At 44.6% G+C, this 21,977-nt stretch overlaps 1 protein-coding gene and 1 long non-coding RNA gene across 11 annotated transcripts in view; one reads left to right on the top strand and one right to left on the bottom strand.

The window, feature by feature from the left end:
* The window catches only part of oxr1a (oxidation resistance 1a), a 58,948-nt gene that overhangs the window by 34,757 nt on the left and 2,214 nt on the right, over window positions 1–21,977 (top strand). For 4 of the 6 annotated variants that reach the window (XM_076096506.1, XM_076096504.1, XM_076096505.1 and 1 more), the window contains 10 exons: window positions 4,422–4,574; window positions 5,982–6,166; window positions 8,116–8,774; window positions 11,124–11,289; window positions 13,560–13,725; window positions 16,894–16,974; window positions 18,129–18,254; window positions 20,387–20,539; window positions 20,659–20,754; window positions 21,815–21,888. In XM_076096506.1, the coding sequence (XP_075952621.1) occupies window positions 4,422–4,574; window positions 5,982–6,166; window positions 8,116–8,774; window positions 11,124–11,289; window positions 13,560–13,725; window positions 16,894–16,974; window positions 18,129–18,254; window positions 20,387–20,539; window positions 20,659–20,754; window positions 21,815–21,888 (1,859 nt within the window). Of the gene's footprint in view, window positions 1–4,421; window positions 4,575–5,981; window positions 6,167–8,115; window positions 8,775–11,123; window positions 11,290–13,559; window positions 13,726–14,901; window positions 15,318–16,893; window positions 16,975–18,128; window positions 18,255–20,386; window positions 20,540–20,658; window positions 20,755–21,814; window positions 21,889–21,977 lie in introns of those variants that run through there. The other 2 variants (XM_076096507.1, XM_076096509.1) reach the window with 2 other exon arrangements.
* Window positions 1,634–17,265, bottom strand: LOC142955126 (uncharacterized). 5 transcript variants are annotated; one of them, XR_012955799.1, is made up of 4 exons: window positions 16,820–17,215; window positions 7,273–7,363; window positions 6,564–6,656; window positions 1,634–6,156 (listed from the first exon to the last, which is right to left on the bottom strand). It is a non-coding gene; the product is annotated as an uncharacterized LOC142955126 (long non-coding RNA). The 5 variants fall into 5 exon arrangements; XR_012955802.1 differs by adding an exon at window positions 6,364–6,473 and having other exon boundaries at window positions 6,564–7,363; window positions 16,820–17,211; XR_012955798.1 differs by having other exon boundaries at window positions 6,564–7,363; window positions 16,820–17,210.

The raw sequence follows: 21,977 nt of genomic DNA on the forward strand, positions 1-21,977 counted from the left end.
TTTTTGATTGCACCATGTGTCACTGACAAGGTCAAAGCCGGGTGGCACCTGCAGAGTTCCCCTCCGAAATCTTTGTCATTACATCGAGCAAAAAGCAGCCGATGTGCCATTTAAAAGACATTTTGTTAGTGAATGGTGTCTTTTTAATCTATATGGACAACTGCAGAATGTCTTTCATTGATTTATTGCCTCTCATTTTGTCTTTCATCACCACAGTAGGAGGGAAGCTATGGTTTACAGGAGCCACAGTCTCTCTCTAGATTATTTTAACTGAGAGAAATATTGTTTGGAAACTAAAAGGATATTGATTTCTGTAGCCCCACCACAGCTGTCATCAGACACTGCTTCACCCATCTCCTGTCCCCAGCGTTGGTGTCAGACCCCCCCCCCCCCACACACACACACACACACACACACACACAACACGGCTCCCTGTAGAGTAGATAACTGTGATGCCTCCTTTTTCTCACCTCGGCCACTCACTTCCTGTCCATCCATTTCAATACTCTTCCAATCCTACCTTCCTCTTCTTCACAGCCCCCACACACAGCGGTTACTCACAGTCTGAGGCCAGCAGCTCTTTCATCTTTGGATTTCAGTGCTGCAGCCAGTCTACTATGCTGCACTATGCTCTTTCTCTCCCTTTGATGTCGCACACACACGCACACACTGACAAATCCTTTTTCCAAGACGGACTGGAATCTGGTTACTTCACTTTTTATTTGATCGTCACGCCGTCTCCCTCGGCTCCCGTGCATGAACTATGACCTGGTGAAATTAAACTGCTGAGTCAGTGAGCCAAGGTTTTAGTTTGTTTTTTTTTGTTGTTTTTTTACAGCTAGAATTTCATATTGAAAGATGAATAAAGGGACAGATTGTCAGCTTTTGACAATATGCCATCATCATGGCAGCCAATACAACAGACCAACTTGATCTCACTCTTGTCAATGTCTTTCCCTCTTATTTCAGACGGTAATCATCCCACTCAGCAACATAATGTACAAATGCAACGTTATCTGTTTGCTTTGCAAGTCAACATTTGGGCACTATGCCAAAAGAAATCCTTTTCTAATCACCTTGTGAGCAGCGTTTCTCAGCTGGTGGACAGCGAGTGCTTCTTCACACTCATTTATGTGGACTGTGTCCAGCATGTGATGTGTGTTATTCAGTCACCGACACATAACACCCATTTCTCACATGTGCCATATTTAATAAGAGGGAATGGGAGTCGGTGTTTGTCCTGCATTTCTTCGAGGGAGGACATGTTTGGACACCCGTTGCTGCTCATTTTAACTGCAGGTGTGTGCTGCACACGTGGTCAACGCGTGTGTGTGCTTCTGTTCCCAGCTGTGTTCTCGAAAGGCGGAAAGGGCTGCTCCTCTTTTCATATTTAACATCGGAGCAGGAAGGCCAGCTTGAATGAGTCATTGGGGAAGTGACTCACGGGGAAGTGGAGCGATTTAAGTGCAGTTGTGTAGGTGAGGTGTTCTCAGTTTAAGTGGAGGACGAGCGGTCCTCGTCTCCGACAGCTGGCTCTCACATCTGAAATTCATCAACACTCGATGCTCTCAGAGATTAGGGATCCTGCTCTTTTTTTTTGTTTTGTTTTGAGGATGTTTTATCTCCATTTCACTTTCTTTTTTTTTTTGGTCTCCTTGACCAGAGAGGCTTGTTTTTGGCTGCAGCAGATCGGCCCGGTGTCTGGGCTGCTTGTGTCGGTGTGGGTCAGTAGCTGCCGGCTGTTTGTCGACTGCGCTAGGAGACGGACAGGGGGAGGTGTGGGGGTGGGTGTCAGGAGGACAGCAGACAGTTGTTATTGGCTCGGGCTGTCTTCTCTAAGCTCTTCACCGCACTCCTCCGTCGGCTTTCGACGGCCCTCCCCTCCCGGTTGAAATCCCCCTCGTTGATGACTCCCACACACTCATCTCTGTCCTCTTTTTCCCTTTTGTTCTTTGTCCTCACTCCAATCACTCTTTCATTGCCTTCAGCTCTCTCTATCTCCCTGTTTCTGCTGCAGTTACTTCTCTGTTTTTGTCCTCCTTGTCCCTATTTCTCCTCTCCCTCACTTCTTCTCATCTCTCCATCCGTTCTGACTCCTCCAGCAGTCATTCGGTGTCAGACTGTCCAGCGTTGTTCAGTCAGCTCCGTCCTGCAAAATGTCTCCCAGTCGGACGGTTCTCCCCCTTGGATGGTTATTCAGACGGACTTGAGTCGGTCTCTCCCCCGTGTCTCAGACACCGCATGGCAACAGGCCACCGGTGGAAACACCAACCCCACCACACCTCGTGTTTCCAGCCCAGCAGACGCACCATCTGTGGCAGCTTGCGGAGTTACCGTGGCGTAGCCGAAGAAGCAGTAACAAAATTGCTTCATAGTGTGTGTGTCAACATATAATACAACAACATGGTTGAGACATCACTTACTTGCTGTGGAGCATCTCGCAGAATACGGACAAACAACCGTTATTATAAAGGAAAATAGTATTATATTTCATCATTCTCACATCTGTAAATGATTCTTTCTTTAATTATAAGTAACATAAACATTAATACAGTAGTTTGGTAGTTCTGCTGGTTGTCATTCTTGACCTTTATTAAAGACACCACATACTGTATTTTGCAGCACTCCATGCTCAATACAACCACTAAATAATATAGTATGCATGTATATGTACTGTAGGCATAGAAAGGTATTATTACTAAAGGCTTATTGTAATTTTGATGTGTCCATGTACATGAAGGATACACCAATACACACTTATAGACTTGTGTGTTATTGTATGACCCACCTTCTAAAGGACATAGCACAGAGTAAAGTAGTGTATGGGCCCCTCCCCGCCCCTGGCAGAGTCAGAAGGTGATCGGTATGTTGGCTTGTTGGTATCATGGATGGAGTTCTGAACAGACCCACCGTGTGCTCGCCCAGGGTTCCTGGACCTGTTGTTCTTCTTACTCAATCAAACATCCACAATGACCACAAAGAGAGGAAAAAGCAACCGACCCACGAAAAAAGCCCACTAGCACGTCTGTGTGCAGGGGCCCATTGTCTCCTAATCTGACCATATCTAGACCATGAGGATAGCCAAGACGGCCGGGGCAGGCTAGTAAATCTAGCCACTCGCAGGCCCAATCAGGCAAGTGGTAAAAAATAATTAAACACCGGTTTTTTTTCTGCAGATGAGAAGGGAGCGGGATCTTCTCATCTCTTGAGAGTTTCACACTCACAGTACCAATCAGGCCACTTGCCCGGCCAGACAATGTGAAAAATAAAAACCTTCATGTTGAACTGGCATTTGTTAAATTAACTGAATAAATAAACTATTAACGATGAACAGTTTAATACAGAGAATCAGGGCTCTTGACACATTTTTTAATACATTTATAAAAGTCTGGCCTCTCATTCATCAGTCTAAATAACACTAACTAGGTAGTGCCGGAAGCACAATAATTAGATCTTCGGTCTCATATGAATATTTTTCACCTAATTGGCCGTGTGAGGCTCAGGCACACAGGAGGCACATTCACTCGGCTCGTCATTGGCTTTCTTCTAACCCGATTGTTTTCCACTGTGCAGGAAATATCTGTTTATATATAGATAATACATTTAGAGACTCAAACGCATTAGTTTGATGAAATGACACGCAAATTAGTTACACCATGTATTACCAAGTGAACCAAACTATGCTTGTTCGACAGTGCTTATCATCTCATCATTTAGTTGGATGCTGTTTAGTGTGTGCGTGTGCGTGTGTGTGTGTGTGTGCGTGTGTGTGTGTGAGAGATAAAGTGGAATACAGCTTCTACAGTTTTGCCTTTGTCAGTTTTAGATTCATCACTTCCTTTCATGTAAAGGTCCCATGTTGTAAAAAGTGAGATTTTCCCTTTTTTCTAATTATTAAATTACGTCTAAGTGCTATAATAATACCGTTAAAGTATTGAAACGCTGAGTTCACGTAGAAATAGACACAGCCCCGTATTCAGAAACTGTCCCTTTAAATGAGCCTTCAGGATTTCTGTACAGTTATGTTACAAATATACAATTTATGGTTTAAACGTCAACATACGAAATGTGTCTCAGCTTATTTACGGTTGCAGTGTATGTGAGTGACAGGAAGTAAACATGGACCCAAGCTGTTGCCTAGCTACGCATTTACGCTGATATGCACATAAATACAGGTATATTCATGTTTAAAGTATTTTGAACATTAAAGCATGTAAACATGTTCTAGTAAAAACCCAAAATACAAGAATGAACCTGGAAACGAGCATATGTCTCCATTAACTCCCGACTTTAAAATGCTCCCTTATCTGTTTATGGTGACGAAGGACAAACTAGTCCAGCACAAGAACAGATGATGGGTATTATAAAAGTACGTACTAACTAACAAGTGGTGTCCACACCCCCTCCCATCCTATCTCAAGGACTCTGATGGCCCCCCCAGACCAGAAGGCGTTCACCCCCCGGTGTTCTCTGCCCTGCGCCAGTCCAGAGTGGTGTCATCCACCTCCGAGGAGGAAGAGGCCCTCACAGAGAAGTTCCTCAAGATCAACTGCAAGTACATCACTGGTGGCATGGTAAGACGTGTTATAGAAGGCACTCTGTCTGCACCCTCCTGGTCATGTGACCGACAGTTTGCTGCAAACTGCTGTGGTCTGAAGATAAAATGATGTCAGCGAAAAAGAAAAACACCCCTGAATGTGACAAATGGAGAGAGATTGGCAGTGGTTGTATTGGTATCAAACTAAATATATGATTATTCTATACAGCCACCAGCTGCAAGTTCTCAACACACTCCTTATTTCAAAAGTCTTGGCTGTAGATATGAAGAGAAAAGTAACGCACTTCAAATATAAGTCCACATTAAAGCTGTTTTTCTATTTCTTGGTTTGTTGTTCAGCGTTGTAAACCATCGATACGATCAGAGATCAAGTTCTTCTTCTGAGATTCGGTAGTTTACACCCTTCCACAATAACACAAGAACAAATCAGCAGAAATACCAAGCGCTTCACTTCAGCAGACGATGCCGTCCGTGACGACCACTTTCACTTTTGAAAAACATGATCGTCTTTTGCTGTTTCAGTTGCTAATTCGGTGCCCTCCGATGGTATTCTCAGCAAAACATGAAATCACCAACCCGAGGCAGACGTAAACAAGGCAGTTAGAGGGAAAGTCATCTTTCACAACTGAGATCCTAATAAACAGAGGCACTCCAGCGCGCCGTTTGTTTTTGTTTGTTGTTGTCGAATTGATTTAAGAAACCCTGGAACGAGGATGAAATGAGAGCACAGTAACGTGTGGGCACATGTGTGGGCGGATCTGAATAACCCTGCAGACCAGCACATGAAGAGGAGCGTCTCTCCTGCCGACTATAGTTTAATTCTGCTGATTAGACGTAATGCTGTTCTGCAGCCCCTTGAAGTGCTGTAAAGTGAGTTATCTAAATTGAGGATCTTGAAAGGTCTTGGGTACAGTTACATGTTGTTTTCAGATCCTCTTCACCTCCGTTCAGTTCCTTGTTTTAGTTTTTTTGACTGAGATCTGACTGTTTGACCTTGGTTCTAAGATAATACAATAATGCTAGGATAATACAAAAGAAGAACTAAGAAAGCATATTGTGTGTGTGTGTGTCAACACACTACTCTGTCCAGGCAGCTGTTCTGTTCTCACACACACACACACACACACACACACACACACACACACACACACACACACACACACACACAGATCCATGGTATTGAACCACAGCTGATTCACTCCCAGGTACCAAATGAAAGCACTGAAGTGGTCACGGTGCCGGCAGTCAATAACTTCTACTTGATTTAGGACATTTGCGGTCTCAAATTGATTCGGCTTCCAGTTCTTTATGTGACAGAGGTGCTTTTGATTATCTTGCGGCGGTCGACGAACATGCTAAGCTCTGTGTTTAAAGTTTTGATGGGGTTCTAAATTCCTCCCTCTCTTCTCCCGTGTCGATTCAGGGTGCGGTGAGCGGGGTGTTGCTGGTGACACCCAACAACATCATGTTTGACCCCCACCGGATGGACCCACTGGTTCAGGCCCATGGGTGCGAGGAGTACGGCATCATGTGTCCCCTGGAGGAGGTGCAGTCTGCTGCCATCTGCAAGGAGATCACCGACCCTAAGATCAGAGAGGCTGTGCCCGAGTAAGAAAGAAACGTTGACATTCGCTGTTGTTGTTGAGTGTGTATGGTAAAGACCTCTATGAAGACTAACACATGTAGTTATTTCAAGTATATAAACCCTGACTCGTGATTCTAATTTACTCCTACATACGCTCTTATAGTTACGCTTTCTATCTTTCCCCACAGTTTAATTCCAAAGTGCTTCCTCCCACTCTCACCTTTCCCAGAAACGCAGCAACCTCGTTATAATCAATGTCATTCTCTGCTGCACCCGCGGTCAGATTGCATCAGCAACCAATTTCAAGTTTTCAGTTTAATCATCCCCCCCCTACACATACCAAAATATAAAGGAAACAGCAATTACACCAGGGTTAATAATGACGTATGCCTTCACCCCTCCTACGTACGGATTGCTCACCTCTTCATGCACTAGGAAGCAGCCACTTCAGCGGATCCACTTGTGTTTCCTCCCACGAGTTTTTGCTTCATTTAAATTGTTTTAGTGTTGTTGCTGTTGAAGACAGATTGATGTAAGGGCAAATGTGATCTAATATTAGGAACCCTGTGGAGTCAGTTTTTGGGAGTCTGAGTGGTTTTTGTGTTTAAGCAGTCGAGTGTTGCCCGTGGAGTAGTTCTTGTGCTGGCAAATGATCGGTTTGTGTGCCAGGCCCATCTCTCTCTCTCTACGTCTCTCTCTCTCTCTACGTCTCTCTCTCTCTCTCTCTACGTCTCTCTCTCTCTCTCTACGTCTCTCTCTCTCTCTCTCTCTACGTCTCTCTCTCTCTCTCTCTACGTCTCTCTCTCTCTCTCTCTACGTCTCTCTCTCTCTCTCTCTACGTCTCTCTCTCTCTCTCTACGTCTCTCTCTCTCTCTCTCTACGTCTCTCTCTCTCTCTCTACCTCTCTCTCTCTCTCTCTACCTCTCTCTCTCTCTCTACATCTCTGTCTGTTTTATTTGCGTGAAACACAGATTTGGTCCTTTTGAACAGTTATACAGCTTTATTTGTTACTCTTAACAAAAATAGATGAAATAAATAACATACTGTTATCTAAATATGCACAAATTTGGTGGAACAGTATTTCTGCATATATCAGTTCAACATGAACGACGGGGCAAACAGTGTTTACCTTGATACGAGTTCCTCTAAGCAGTTCACTGGTTCCTGCTTTCTTTTTCGTTTCCGTTCCTGTTCCTGTCATGCAACAGTGATTTGCCAAACTTTGAAAAGAAAGTGTTCACAGTGAACAGACTGCATGTATGACCCAAACCACTAGATATGATCATGTAAATAAATAAATCGAAACATGATAATGTTTTAAGAAGATCAGGGCATCTCTCTCTGCAGCCCGTTCTGTGGGTACATAGATTAGTTAATGTGTTTGAAAATGCCCTCATGTGTAGTAGTCTCATCTAATAAATATATCTATATGTATCCTAAAAATCTGTAAGACTTGCATAGTTATCATGTTTGATCTTTTAAATTTAGTTTGAGCGTTTGTTAAACAACAGAATGGGAGAGGAAGTAGCAGGTCGATTGTTAAAATAAACTCTCAGCCAGGAAATGCATGCATTATGCATTGACCCTTTTAATGATAGGTTATTGATCATAAATGTGGCTGATGATTGGTTCGAAGTGCACTCAAGTGATTTAGTGTTGCGCTTCTAGAAAGATCATATGCAGAGACCCTGACTGATGTGGAGCTCAATACTGTCTCTCATTAGAGCACCCACGTCTTTCCAGCTCCATGGCCCCAGTTTGTAACACAGACTATTCTGTTTAACGGCTCAGGTTTTCTCATATATTAGACGGCCCCTTCAGAGCCACAGAGGGCATCGTATTATTGGTTTTACAGGCTGACTAATACTAACCATAACAGCTGAACTGATCCCTCTACATGTAGGGAAATGTCCAAATATTCCTCTACTCGTGATAGAGTTGCACATGTCTTATTGCTTCTCTTTGTTTCCAGTGACCTGGAGCCTCTTCCCACCGAGAGACATCCCTCCCAGAAGGAGCCAGAGCAGCGCCTTAGGGAGCCGGGGGCCAACGACGGTGGCAGCACGGCCCCACGCAGCACCGAGGGCTCCTTCTCCGAAGACGTCTTCACCGAGACGGAGCTGTCCCCCATCCGTGAGGAGGAGCAAGCATCTAATGAGGACCTCCGCCTGGACAAGTCCTCAGGCGCTTTCACGGAGTCTGTGCAAACCGTCACCCAGGTAGAGGCCAGCGGTGCCGCCTCCCGGGCCCCAGGTGGTGCCCTCGGTGCCAGTCAGCCGGAGGAGAGCGCCGCAGCGAAAGCAGAGGACAATCCACCAGACACTGCCACAAAGAGCGATAGCCAGTCCCCCATAAGATCCAAGCAGCACAGTGTAGAGAAGCCACCAAGTACGCCCACCACCACCACCAGCAGCAGCACTAGCCAGGCCCAGGGCCCCAGCAGCAGGAGCACCTCTCGCCCGGGGTCCCAAAGCTCAGCCACCCCTGGTGCCGCAGACACCACCTCTGTCTCAACCAGTCCACAGGGGGAAGCCAACGAGGGGACAGACGTCTCCAAAACGGACACTATGCAACAGGGCAAGGAGGATGTAGAGCAGACGCCAAAGGACGGCACGCAGAACTCTGCAGAGGGTAAACACCTTTACATAGTAACAGTTGGAAAACGTGTGACTCGAAGCTCGTGAAAAACAGGTAGAGGACATTTCAGGTGATGAATCTGGCTTCATGTTGTCTTTTAGCTGCAACCCCTACATCCATTTTCTTCTGAAGACTATCAAAGCGAGTTCCTCTCCTCTCGGGCTGCTTCAGAATCACGTCTCTCATGTTGGTTCCCGATAACCTTGCTGTTTCCACTCTGCCTTGGTAGTAATTGGAATATAAAGACGAAGGAAAATGGCAGCCTCTCTGTTGTTATCAGCTCGGCGGAGCTAGCCGGGCTTTATGGGGCTTTATGCAGCTCTTTGATCTCGGGCTCTGAGTGGTCTGGGCCTCTCCTCTGGGCGATAAGCTAAAGCCTATCAAACACCACAACGCCACAAACACGAGTGATGCCCAAAGGCGAAACACGGTGGCGATGAAACCCAACATCAAAACACCTTCTGAGACAGCATTCAGAGAGGTGTTATTTACACGTGACATCCTTCTCTGGGTTGCTTTCATGTGGATTTAGACAAATACTACCTTCCCCAAAGCCTGGAATAAACGTGTTTTGTTCTCATTGCCATGTTTAAGATTAAAGGATCAGTGGCTTTATGTTTTAACCTGCCAACTATGGGTAGTTACTTATTGGTGGTCCACTCCACGCTGGATGATATAACAAGCCTCCTTCCAGTAACGTATATACGAAACCAAAAGAAAAACTTGAGTCAAAACATGTGGACTTCTTTAGTCTTGTAAATGTAATATATTTATGTGCAATATTTCAAATAAGTTGGACACCAAATGGAAGAAGGAAAACAAATGCCACAAGCCGGTTCTTCTTCTTTCTTCATTATGCAGGCTGTCTGTCTTCTTAACAAGTAGGTTCCTTCTCAAAAACAATAGACAATTTCACATCAGCACATCATCTTTCAGGTTTCCTGACAACTTCGACAAATGGCAATTTCAGATTATCCTTGAACGCACCAACAAGTAGTTTTATAACGGCCCTTTCTCTCAACTGTATCGCCACCAGCAATAAGATAAAGGTAGCAGAATCCCTCCAGCAAGATGATGGAATTAAACTAGGAAAGCAGTGACTGCCTGGAAGTTAGGTAGTTAGACAAGATGTGCTCGAGTTAATGGCTGGCAAATCCTATGCAGTTAGTAGTTAATTGGCTAACATATACAAAACCATGGCAGCATCCTTTTAATTAAAGCCTGGGTGGCACAGTGTGGGTCTTGTTATCCGACAGTGGCCTCAGTATGTCACACTCACTAGTGTCCATACAACCCACTGTCCACTCTAGACACGCAGTTGTGATTCCAAAAGAAAAGATGTCCCTCCCCAAGAAGAAATGGACCAAGACAGTTGGAGAGAGAGGTTTGCCATTTTCTCCCCGTCAATTATTGTCACGCAGAGGAGCCGGGCTGCGAAAGCAGCTCTAATTCACGGGGATCTCAGCAGGGCTGCCCATTACTCTGTGCACATTAGCGCAGCCCACACAAGTAACCTCAAAAACAGGCTGCATTAATACAGAATTAATGCATTCTGAAAAGTGAATTTGTCCCACTGAGCGTGTTGTCTAAGCGGATTATTTTGTCTGTCGTTATTGCTAGTTATGTTGAGCTGCCCAACCAGGAGCTGACAATTTGTGGCAGTGTAATGTCACTGGTGCAGTGATGTCATTCAGCTCCCTGGGGCTGCGACCTTATAATAGGCCATTGATAATGTACCACGGGCGGAAGACTCCGTGCCACTATCAATCATAGTGTGCTTCTCCATTTGTTTCTGTCATCTGCTGCGTTTCTGCCAGTTGAAGTAGCCAGTAAATAGAGGATAGAAAACTAGGTCACATGCATAAAGCAAGTATAACCCGGAGAACACGCAGTTAATCAACCAGATGTGTTTGGTTTTTAGATGGCAAACTCGGGAAATATGCTGCTTTGCTTTCCTGCCAGAGTTCAGATTGATACCACTCTCGTGTCTGTACGGTAAATATAAAGCTGCCAAAGGTTTAATTAGCTTAGCATAAAGACCGCTAACCTGGCTCTGTCCAAAACTTGCAACGTCTGCCTAGCAACACCTGTAAGGCTCTCTAATTAACTTGTTATATCTCATTAGTTTGATCTATACAGGCAGCATAAGTGTAAAATCGTATGTTGGGCAAGCAGTTTCCAGTGTGTAAGCTAGGCTAAGCTAACTGGCTGTAGCTTCATATTTAGCATACAGTAATGTTGATCTTCTCATCTAACTCCCAGCAAGAAAGCAAATAGGCATGTTCCCCCAAAAAATAACACATTTATATGCTTTAGTGACCATGTGATGATTTCCTCTTCCAGGTACAGGGTCTGCGGAGAGGCGGAAGCACCCCACTCACAAGTTCCTGTGTCTGCGGGTGGGGAAGCCCATGAAGAAGACCTTTATTTCTAACGCCAGTGCCTCCATGCAGCAGTATGCCCAGCAGGGCAAGAAGCACGAGTACTGGTTTGCTGTGCCACAGGAGAGGTCAGTGTCTCTGCCACACCTTTGAATACAAGCAAATCCTTTTTTGTGGTAGCCTAAATAACATTAGTGAAACCAGTGCGGTATCTGATGATGTGGAACAATCTTTAAAATGGAAAAACTACAAAGTAAAGTACATGATATAGTAGCCTCCGATAGGTCCACTTAGAGTGCAGCAGACTTTGTTTTTAATGCAGAGAGCTGCAGGGATTTGACCTAGCCTAACCCTAGCATACTCCCAACACAATATTCAGCTGAGTTACCGAGGCGTCTCACCTCCAGTCCATTTAATATTTGAAACCAATCAAATATGCACTCTTTGTCAGGTCTGACTCCCACTGCGGCTCCTGCCCATCTCCCTGTGCTGCCTCTGCCAGACAGCGAAACGATTTATTATTCATTCACTCTGCAGGGAAACAGACATGCACTTTATTCCTGCGCTGGGACACGCACACAACCCATCCAACAATAAAGCTCGTGTTTTTCCTAGTTTTGTATCCTCGGAAAGAGTTCCGCCCACAGAAATGCTCCTGAACTTGTTCTGACCTAAGCTGTAATGTTTTCTATCATCTGAAAATAGATACGGCTTGTTTATGTGTTTTTCCAAAGTTGGAGCGCTCCGTCTGGATGTAGAGTTGCCAAGCAAGCAGCAGTCATAATTACATTACAGCTCTTCGTGCTGGAAGGAGACGCATTTCATGAAAAGTTGCATAATATGTTTATATGGAGAGTTAATCCCAAAAGCTTAATTTAATAAATCAGAGGCCATTTATTACAGCCAAATCTGGCTCCAGTACAGTGGTAGTTCAATTGTCTGTCGTATCTTTTCAGAGAGAAGGATGCAAAGGAACAAAAGTGGTGATAACATACATGAGGTGGATCTGATCAGTCACTTGTCCCGCCTCTGTTTTCAGTACATGGGTCTGTACTGTTACAGCAGCAGCACACATGGTGTTCTCTCAGGCTCTTAATCACATTTGAATCAAACAAACAGGCATGTCTTTTATAGTTAGTCATGGTACCATAAATGCTTCTTGGTTATGTGATGTGTTGAGAGTGCAGTAATGACACAGAACAACCCCCCACGCCTTCATTATGAACTTCAGGAGTCTTGTTTGTTATAGCGTTGTTGTTGTCATCCGCCAGTTGCTTAGCTGCAGCATTTCCCACCTGGAAAACAAGTTTGCTGCGATGCACGCTGCTCCTGGGGACGATAGCCCCGGGGGCATTCCAGAAATCAAAGCTAGTATTTAGAGACGTTGCGCGTACATGTGACTACTCATTATTTTTTATTTGTCTTTCCTGGCACCGCAAGCGGGCTGAGGTGTGTGGGAGGAGTGATCATAAGCTGTTGGGACTGACAACACAGCGGCTCATAGTCCTTTCCTGCAGACGCCGCTAGACTCTGTAGCTTGACCTAGATGGGAGGCGACCCGCATGATGTGTCTTTAAGTGTCCTGGCAATGGTGTGGGAAGAAAGGGAGACCATTGAAGGGAGGTACACAACCACAACACTGAATGAAGCGCAGCCTACCGAGTCTGCACAGCTCTGTCATGTCCAAAGCAGTATGTGACACAAACTGTATTTGTTTTTAACTCTTCGTGAGTTATGCCGTACCATCTTATCATATCCTAAACTGTTCACATGGTTCTCATGTAAAGGCAGACACAAGGGGAGAGCAGAGAGGGGCAAAATGATTGTCGCAATGTTTGAGGAGCATTAAGCAGCTAAAGAGACAGATGTTTTCCTCAGGAGTTGGTGGAGACCAAAATGGAGCTAAAAGGAGAGTGACTATGGGACTTTCATTATTTTAGTGTCCAGAAATACGACTCCAAATGAATGCCAAGGTTGCTCTTTTTGCTTTAATGTGTAAATAAGAAACTATTAGCCAACCCGTTAGCTGTAATAACTTCATCATATATCAATGTTGTATTTACAGCTTGTTGGGCTGCCCACAAGGGAACAACAAAATCAATGTTCAAGGTTCAACTATTTGTTATTATAGGACCATTTGTTCCCAAAGTGTTCCCACACTTAAGCACAAAGTGACAGCTCTTGTCGCAGAATACTCGATAAGAACACACCGTGTCACACAGGCAGGCAGAAATGAGAAGACGAATAAAATGTTTTGTTCAGTGACTGTTGATGTTGAAATGCTTGCTTCACAGCCATTAGGGCTGTTTGAGAATGCTTTAACATACAAAGTATTCAGTAATTCTCAGGACTTTCGGGAGTTGATGTCCTGATGGGAGTTGTGTTTCTTCCCCCCCAGGTCAGACCACCTGTACGTGTTCTTCATGCAGTGGAGCCCGGACATGTACGGTGAGGGGGTCAGAGGGATGGGACAAGAGCCTGGGTTTATGGTTGTCAAGAAGAATGATGTGTCAGAAGCGGCTGAGGACGAGCCCATCACTGACCTCAATGTCAAGGAGTGGGAGGTAAGGTCTACACGGCTAAAACCGCTCCCTCACTTTGCTAAAAGCACACCTGTTGTGTTGTGTTGTCTCAAGCTTCACACACATGGATTAAGTATAGTTATCCGCTATGGTTTAATCCATAACCTGTGAAACCAGTTTATTGTTGTGTGTTAATTTACATGTTCTATATAAATGTGTTGATTTGCTTTCATTCTGTAATGCATAGTCCAAACGTATTGTGCTGATCATGGTTTTGAATCCATCAGAATTGTGCAGTTGTCAAAACCTTACTTTCGTATTCTGCTTCTGTATATTGCACTTCTATGTACCACTGCATATTTCTTGATTTGATGGTAACTTTTTTTGTGTGAACTTTCTACCACATGTAAGTTGTGTAAGTTGTGTGAACACTTGCTTTGCTTGGAAATGCGCTCCACTGAACTTCCAACCAAAGCGTTTTGCATGTTTGTGTAATTGTTTACTCTTCTCAGTTAGTGTAATGTAGTTTCATCACATGTTGTGCGACTGTCACTAGCGTTGGTCAGCATTTGGCAACTTGTTTTGCTGAATGGCTAACACAATTATGAGTTGCTGCAGGGAATGTAATCATTGAGCACTTTAACAGTTTGGGGAGTTTTGTTGGCTCTGAAATCGCCCCAAACTCATGTGGCACTGATGTGGGTTCAAGCTGTCTTCCTTTCTCGTCAAACTAACTTCTCAAGGTGTCTTCATTGCACATTAACAGAATGTGGCAGTAAGTCTAGGTAGCATAGACAAGGGATGTCCATCTAGATTTCCAGTACTGTAACGGCACATGTTGCATGGTTTTGGTAAAATTAGATCGTTTTTGAGCCTGTGGATAATGAAAGGGATGCATTCGTTGTATGAAGAAATAGATACGATGGAAGCAGTGGTCAGGATTTCAATTTGAATGTAAATGAATGATGTAGGAAACAAAGTGGACTGATTTTGTTCGTCCCTACATGATCCATTACATTTGAATAAGTAAACAGGAACTTGCTGCTTTTGTTTGTCCTGTTTGACAATACATGAATTTTAAGCAACACTGTTTTTGCTTTAAGAAGAAAATAAATAGATGTTTTACTAACAGAGTTTTGGTAAACTAATGTATTTTTGTTAAAGAAAAAGACCAATTAATTTTAGTTGTATTAATGTATTCTTATTTATTGATTGATTTGATTGATTTTTTACTTTGTTTTTTTTTGTAACCAAGGATCTCATCTATCAACATCTCTACCTCATGGGCTCGTGGTGTTACTGTCTCTTTAAATCCTGTCTGTTATGGGACCGCTCATATTTATTTTAACCAATGGGGAGCCGGGTTGTCTCCTGTCCCGTATTGTTATTGGACTTTAGCGATGTCACACAAATCATACGGCGTAGAAACCCTATTGGAAACAAATGTTTCTATTTTAGTCGAGCAGGCTGTCAGGCTTCATACCAACTCCGTTTTCTTGTCTCGGGGCTACACGGGGGAACTTAAAGGATATCTGTAATGTGACTTTACGACTTCAACCTCGCCCAGAAAGCAAGACATGTTTTCTAGGAGGGTGAAAGACCAAGAGACACGGCTGACCCCCAAGTACACCTGTGTATGTTCCTTGAGCTTTGTTCATGTTTTCAGTCTCCAGCGATGTGTGAACGTTGTTCTTGTGTGTTCTCTTGCTGTTGTTAGCTAGTCGTGCTAGCGACGCTAACTAGCCCGCTAGCCCATTAGCCGATGTGGTCTAGGTCAGTGACTGATGTTAAACAAAGTGGCCACTATCTGACCACTCTTTAGCAGTCAGGGAAGTGCTCTCCTCGGTTGTCCGTGCTCTTGGCACCGTGTAACACGATGTGTGAAAGTTTCCAGTTGCTAGGTGCCGGTTAAGAGAGGCAGCCCCCTTTTTTCATTCATCAGTTTCCTTAACCTCACATCACCAAACAGTTCTAGGAGTTAACGGTTATGTTTAACTGTTTGTTTCAAGTTTAGAGCTCGTAAAGTGACGGTTAATCAGTCACCCGTGCCGTATGACACCGTATTTAATTCACCGGTCACTTCCAGATGCTGACCTTTTTCATGACATTGCTCTCTTCAAAATAAAAGGCATTTGATACACATGGGAAAGTGTGTAGCAGGTTAGCATGCTGCTAGCTCAACGTGACTCTTCATCAGGGGACAAACGCACTAAAGTGTATTGAGCTGGAAGTGAAGTGAGGCGCAGATGTATTTTTCATCAGGGCAGTAGTTCACCCGCTGTGCTGCATTATTGAGTGCTGTAAAGAGGCAGCTTGTTACCCAAAAACTTATTTACACCAGAGGCAACAAGGTGAGTGCAAGACTGTCTCAGTTGTAAAAAAAAATATATATACATTTTAAGAAAAAATAATAAAAACAGTTAAAAGAATCAAAGGCAGCTTATGACATCTGTTCCCAGACAGTTTAATATCCATTGGAATACAGACCTAGACCAGTTAATATGACTGAGTGTGTGGTATTTGTGGCTTTGTTTGTTTATCTCGCACACGAGGCTTTCAATATATCTCCTGTACCGAGACACCGTGGACTATTAAACGCCAACGTTTGCTCAGTGGCAGAACAGAGGCAGCCGCTCTCAGTGGAGTTAGTAGCGTGGGGTGCAACTTTGTTGGAATGTAGCCATGCTCGTAGGTCATCTGTTGGTCTGTCTGGGCTGCAGTTGTAGTGGTGGATTACTGTTCCTGACGAAGAGAGTGGGTTCATGTTCATGGACTTGGCATCTAGTGTTGCATCAGTCGTACCTCAACTATTGTGAGTTCGGTGCTCTCACTTAGTTCTGTGGGTTTTTTGCATTTGGGGTTGGCTACAAGAAAGACTGATCGTACTTATTTCCATCCTTTGGTTTAAGTTAACTTTTAGTCTAACTGAGCAACCAATGGTGGCGTTGTTAAACATATTACACAAACATGCAAAACGATGGAGTGCTTTTATATGCTCCTTCTCTTAACAGTGGCCGTAAGCCTTTGTTAGAATATGTGTCTTCACATTTTTTATACATCTACCTTTATTCAAAGAGCAGTGTTAAGTTCACTGAATCGCACTACCTAGTGCACATAATACCTTCCAAAAACTCACCCTTTCCTTTCCCTGGCCAGCGATGGATCTGGCAGAGTTTTATGTTCCACCTGTTCCTGTCTTTATACTACCAGGTAGTGTCTCTGACGGAGTACCACCGTCGGATTGATGCACTAAACAGTGAAGATCTGCGCTCGCTCTGCAAACGACTCCAGGTGCCCTGAACCAGCCCTGTCTGCCCCCCTGTCTCTCTGCTCTGCCTGCACCAGGATGGTCTCCCACCGGCTCCTGCAGGCTTTAGCTGCTGCTGATGTTGCATACGAACCTCAAAAAACACATGCTTTACATGACAGTAATCTGTTGAGTAGGTTTCATGAGTGTTTGGGCATATGAAACCTGTTCAAAACTTGCAATACAAGATCAATTGGGAATGACTTCTCAAGCATTTGACGTGAAATATGTTTTATCAATTCATTACAGAAAACTGTGATGAGGTTTTCATGTGACATCAGCCTTATCTCAATGTGTCAGGCTTTCCGTCTTAGACTCGCTGTCACTGTTTTTAGTGCGTCAGCCCACTAGATCAGATATGATCAAGGTGTAGATTTTATATTAGCCCCACAGAAATGGGTATTGTCTTTTATACACAAATGACCAGACTGTATAGAATAGTTGAGGACAAAGCAATGGTGTGTTGGTGGGAGGGGGATGGAAGTAAGACTCCCTTGACGGGCTGAGTGATATCTTCTGAGGACAATGCAAGTAGGCCCGACTTCAATGAGGACTGAAACATGAGCGTCCCAGCCACCAGTGGGGAAGCGCTCTACAATCAGCCTCTGTTATGGAGAAAGATAAATAACCCAAACAGTCTGTTGGTCAGAGAAAATGTCGAACAGTGGAGTGCAAATTATTCATTGGGTTGATTTCCCGTTGACTTTGCATTCTCCTCTCCCAGACAGTGTCTCTGCCCGCTCCCCTAGTGCTGCCAAACCAATCCTAGTCGTCTGGCAGCAAGATATTCTGCTGTCGTCATCAAACGGCGCTGGTTTATCAGTGTGTCGCCAGCAAACACGGCGTTTATAATTCTGGCAGGAACATTGTTAATTTAAAATGGGAGCTTTTGTTGCTTTGGTTAAAGGAGAGTTTGTTCATGTCGTCCCAGCCTTCATCTTAGAGCTGTCTAGTAAAACCTTGTAGAGTTTTATGGTTACTGCTTTAGATAGTCTCTCTATGTAGGAGTAGTCATTGTAGATTTATGACAGATAGCTATAATTGAACCCGTCCAGTGTCGGTGCCGTATGGAAGCTGAATGTTAAGCCTCTCCCTGTGAGTGTGTGTGTGCACGTCTAACATGTGTTTGTGCCTGTAGATCACCACCAAGGAAGAGGTGAACTCCAAGCAGGGCACATCCATCAAGACGGAGCTGGAGCCAGAAACGTTCAAGCCCAACCTCAGAGAGTCCAGTGATCTCCTGGAGGCCGACCAGATAGAGAAGGTACAGACTGATGCAACACGAACATCCATGTCACTATGTGCATCTGAATGCTAATGACAATGTAAAGGAGAAGGCAGGCAATCTTTTTGACTTTTCTTATGGCCAACAACTCACCCGAAAGACAAAAAGTAGCAATTAATCGATCCTGCTAACAAGTGTGTGCAGTGTAAATGTACGTAAATACTCTCTGTTCAACAAATGTGTGTTAATCTGCTGCCGTCCTCAATAAATGACTTATCTGTTTTTAAAGAGTTACACTTTCAGTACGAACCAATGGGCTCGGAGCTCTGGCCACTTATAAGATAGTTAGAAGATATTGAGAGAGGCTAATGCTTTTATTTTTGGTCTCTCCATTAGATTTGTAATAAGAAAAATGTTTTTAATTGAATAAGTATATTCGACTTATCCGTGAAATGGATAAACTGTATGTAGTATAATATGGTCTGTGGGTCATGGGGTTGGCTTGAATGCGAACTCAGAGGACTCGTTGGTCATTTGACTTCACCTCCTCCATTCCTGGAGCTCCCTTTCAGGAATGCATGTGTTCACTGCTGTAATAACCATTATACATCGTCAGCCCTACAGCTGTTAGGTGGGAGGAGGAATACATTAAGCAGGAATAATATGTATGGACAGAACCATCAGCAGGTACTGTAGGTGTACTCCTTACATCAGACAGAAACCAATAAGCTGTGGTCAGTGTTTTCACGGCTAATGTGGCCGTTAATATTCCTGAATTCCAGCCACATAGAACAATTTTAGGGTGTTGAGTTCACGAACAGACATGTCTTCATTGGAAAACCTCAATAGAAGCTTCAAATGTAAAATAGGATGACGTTCGATACAGCCCTAATTCAAATACAATGCAGCTTGTTTATGTTGTGGAGCGAGCAGTGAGTGATTTATGCAGAGAAGGGTGAATGCAGAGTGATACTCTGCTCTCCGCTCACGTGCACCGGACACAGGACATGTGTCGACCCCCCTCCCCCCCTCCCCCTCCCAGCTCTGCCCAGTCGGGATAGACTTCCCCTGAATTCCCCGATACCTTTTCGGAGGCCGTGTCAAATTCCGACCTGCCATATCCACACAGTGCTGTCGGCACTGCATTCAATTAGGCTGTTTGATTTGTTATTAATACTTCTATGTATTGAATAGACATAATTCCTTACGGTTTTTTCAGCCGTTGAGAATTCCATCCGCCAAACAACCTCACATCAGGGCAAAAAGCCGGTATAAGCCGGCTACCGTAAAGTCTGTGCGGTTAGAGGTGACGTGTTCTGTATGATTTAGGATTACAGCAGAAGAAAACTTTGATTTTATTCTATATTGAATCATGTAAAATGGATATTGAGTGGCTTATGTAAAGATGACACACAGCACCTGTGAGAAATACGTGAAACTGACATTTCTGAGTCACAAACCTTTTATGTTGTTTGAGGTGTGGTGTACGCTCTGCAGGCATCGCGGGTGAGTACACGCACGGACACGCCCACACAGCTCCAAATGAGTCCCAGTTGGCAGATAAGTTGCCAATGTGCAGCTTCCTCTAATCACCCCGAGGGCGGAGCTCAGAGCTCAAGGCGGCTCGCAGCGGAGCAGAGGTGAGCCGAGTCGGGGCTCATCTCCTCGTGGCTTCATTTCCAACTGCTGATTACGCGACTGCTTGTGCTGAACCAACAAGAATAAAAAGAGCAGAGGGACCCGTGAATTATTGGAGAGCGAGCAGAACGTTTAACGGCCCTTGTTCCATACAGAGGAAATGGTGCAGCATACTGTAAAAAAGTTGTCACTTTTAATTCCATGTTTTAGTCCGTGTCTGTTTTATCTGCCTGTTAAAATGAAGCATAAACTGCACGGCTCCTCCGGCGCCTTTGTCGGCTTTATCTCCCCCATGCACCACCGCCACTGTTAATCCTTCAGGCTGTCAGCAGGGCAGCCTCTCGGGGAGTGCCGGACCTCTCTTCCTCCTGAGACGCTCTGTGTGTTTGGAGCGCTGTTACTCTTCTTTAAACACCAGACCGTGTTCAAAGTTCACCGCGGATGTAATTGAGCATTGGTGGCTGTGGCCTTTATGTGTTTCATTTCCTTTCTCTGCTTCTTTCCTCCTTCATCCCCCCCCCCCCCCCCCACAGCTTGCCAGGAACCTCCCACCTCGGACCATTGGGTACCCATGGACGCTGGCTTTTGGCACATCAAAGCATGGCATGAGCATTAAGAGTCTGTACAGAGCCATGCAGGGCCAGGACACCCCAGTGCTCATGGTTATTAAGGACAGCGACGGCCAGGTAAGCTGCCAATTCAACAGAATGTAAGTAGTGCACCGTGGTATATTGGAAGCGACGTAAAGCGCTCATCACTTTCTAATAGTTCAGCTATTGATGACGGAGTTGTTTTCCTTCTCCAGGTGTTTGGTGCGTTGGCGTCTGAGCCCTTTAAAGTCAGCGACGGCTTCTATGGCACAGGAGAGACCTTCCTCTTCAGCTTCAATCCAGAGTTCCAGGTACACGACTGACTTTTGTTTTAAGGCAAACCCAAATAGCTTCGAAGCTTTGACCGTTGCCATTGTTGGGTGTGTGTGTGTGTGTGTGTGTGTGTGTGTGCGGCAGATTTGAGGAAAGTTCAACAGCTTGTGTTGTCGTCAGCCCTCCCACCACCGTTTTAATGCACATGCTGACCGGGCCTCGAGCCAGCAGGGTTTCTACTCCAACACAAGCTGCCACCAGAGAAGGAACCTTCTAGCAGCTATTTGTGTGACCGAGGAGTGAAGGTGGAGAGGCGACTAATGCTCTCTCTCCGTGTGTGTCAGCGTGTAAATGCGTGCATCATGTGTGACAGACAGTTGGCCTCCAGCGAGCCTGTGTGTTTCGGTGATGCAGTAACCTATATAGTCTATAGTGCCACTTGAAGTCTAGTGCAAAGCATCGTACAACATGCATTCTGTGAACTTGCTTGTGGGTCACATGCTGTTGTCGATGCATGTGACACAGACTCACTCTGGTCCTCATAACGGCTGTGATGAATATCTGTTTACACATCTTTCTACATGATGCAGTGCTCTAAAGCCTCACTGCTCGGTGGCGTTTAGTGTTCTGTGACTTGCATTCTTGATTATGTTCTCTTGTTAATCACATTCACACTTAATGGATTCAAGCCAGGGTTATTGAGATGAATTGGCTGAAGGCAACACATAAACTGCACCACTCTTCACTAGGATTGTCTCATTTCTCTACAAACAAGAACTTGTTCCACAAGAATAATTAGAAAAAATGATAAACTCCCATAGCAGTTCTACACATAATAGCTTGAATGTCCTCATTAAAGGGCCATTGAATCCATCTGCTCTCTTCAAAGCCACGAGACTCCATTGATAAAAACAACACTTTCACTGGAGTTCCTGGTCCAGCGCTGCCTCAATCGCTCGCTTTGTCTGTGTGACTTTGATGAATCTGAACTAACCCTGTCAAACACCAAAGTCACACAAGCAGGAGTGAAAACTTCATGTCAGCATTTAACATGTCACGCAATATCTTGTAATATGTGCTCTATTGTGTCTGCCACAGGTGTACAAATGGACAGGGGACAACATGTTCTTCATGAAGGGAGACATGGACTCCTTAGCGTTTGGTGGAGGAAGGTGAGCCCAAGAAACCAGTTCTAGCAACATTTGTTTGAGTTGAATCCAATGATGGTGTCGTTCAAAGGAGGGCAGCTAAATGGAATGAT

The sequence above is a fragment of the Anarhichas minor genome, unplaced genomic scaffold, assembly GCF_050575085.1.
Source record: "Anarhichas minor isolate MPS153535 unplaced genomic scaffold, ASM5057508v1 ptg000022l, whole genome shotgun sequence".
Classification (NCBI taxonomy): Eukaryota; Metazoa; Chordata; class Actinopteri; order Perciformes; family Anarhichadidae; genus Anarhichas; species Anarhichas minor.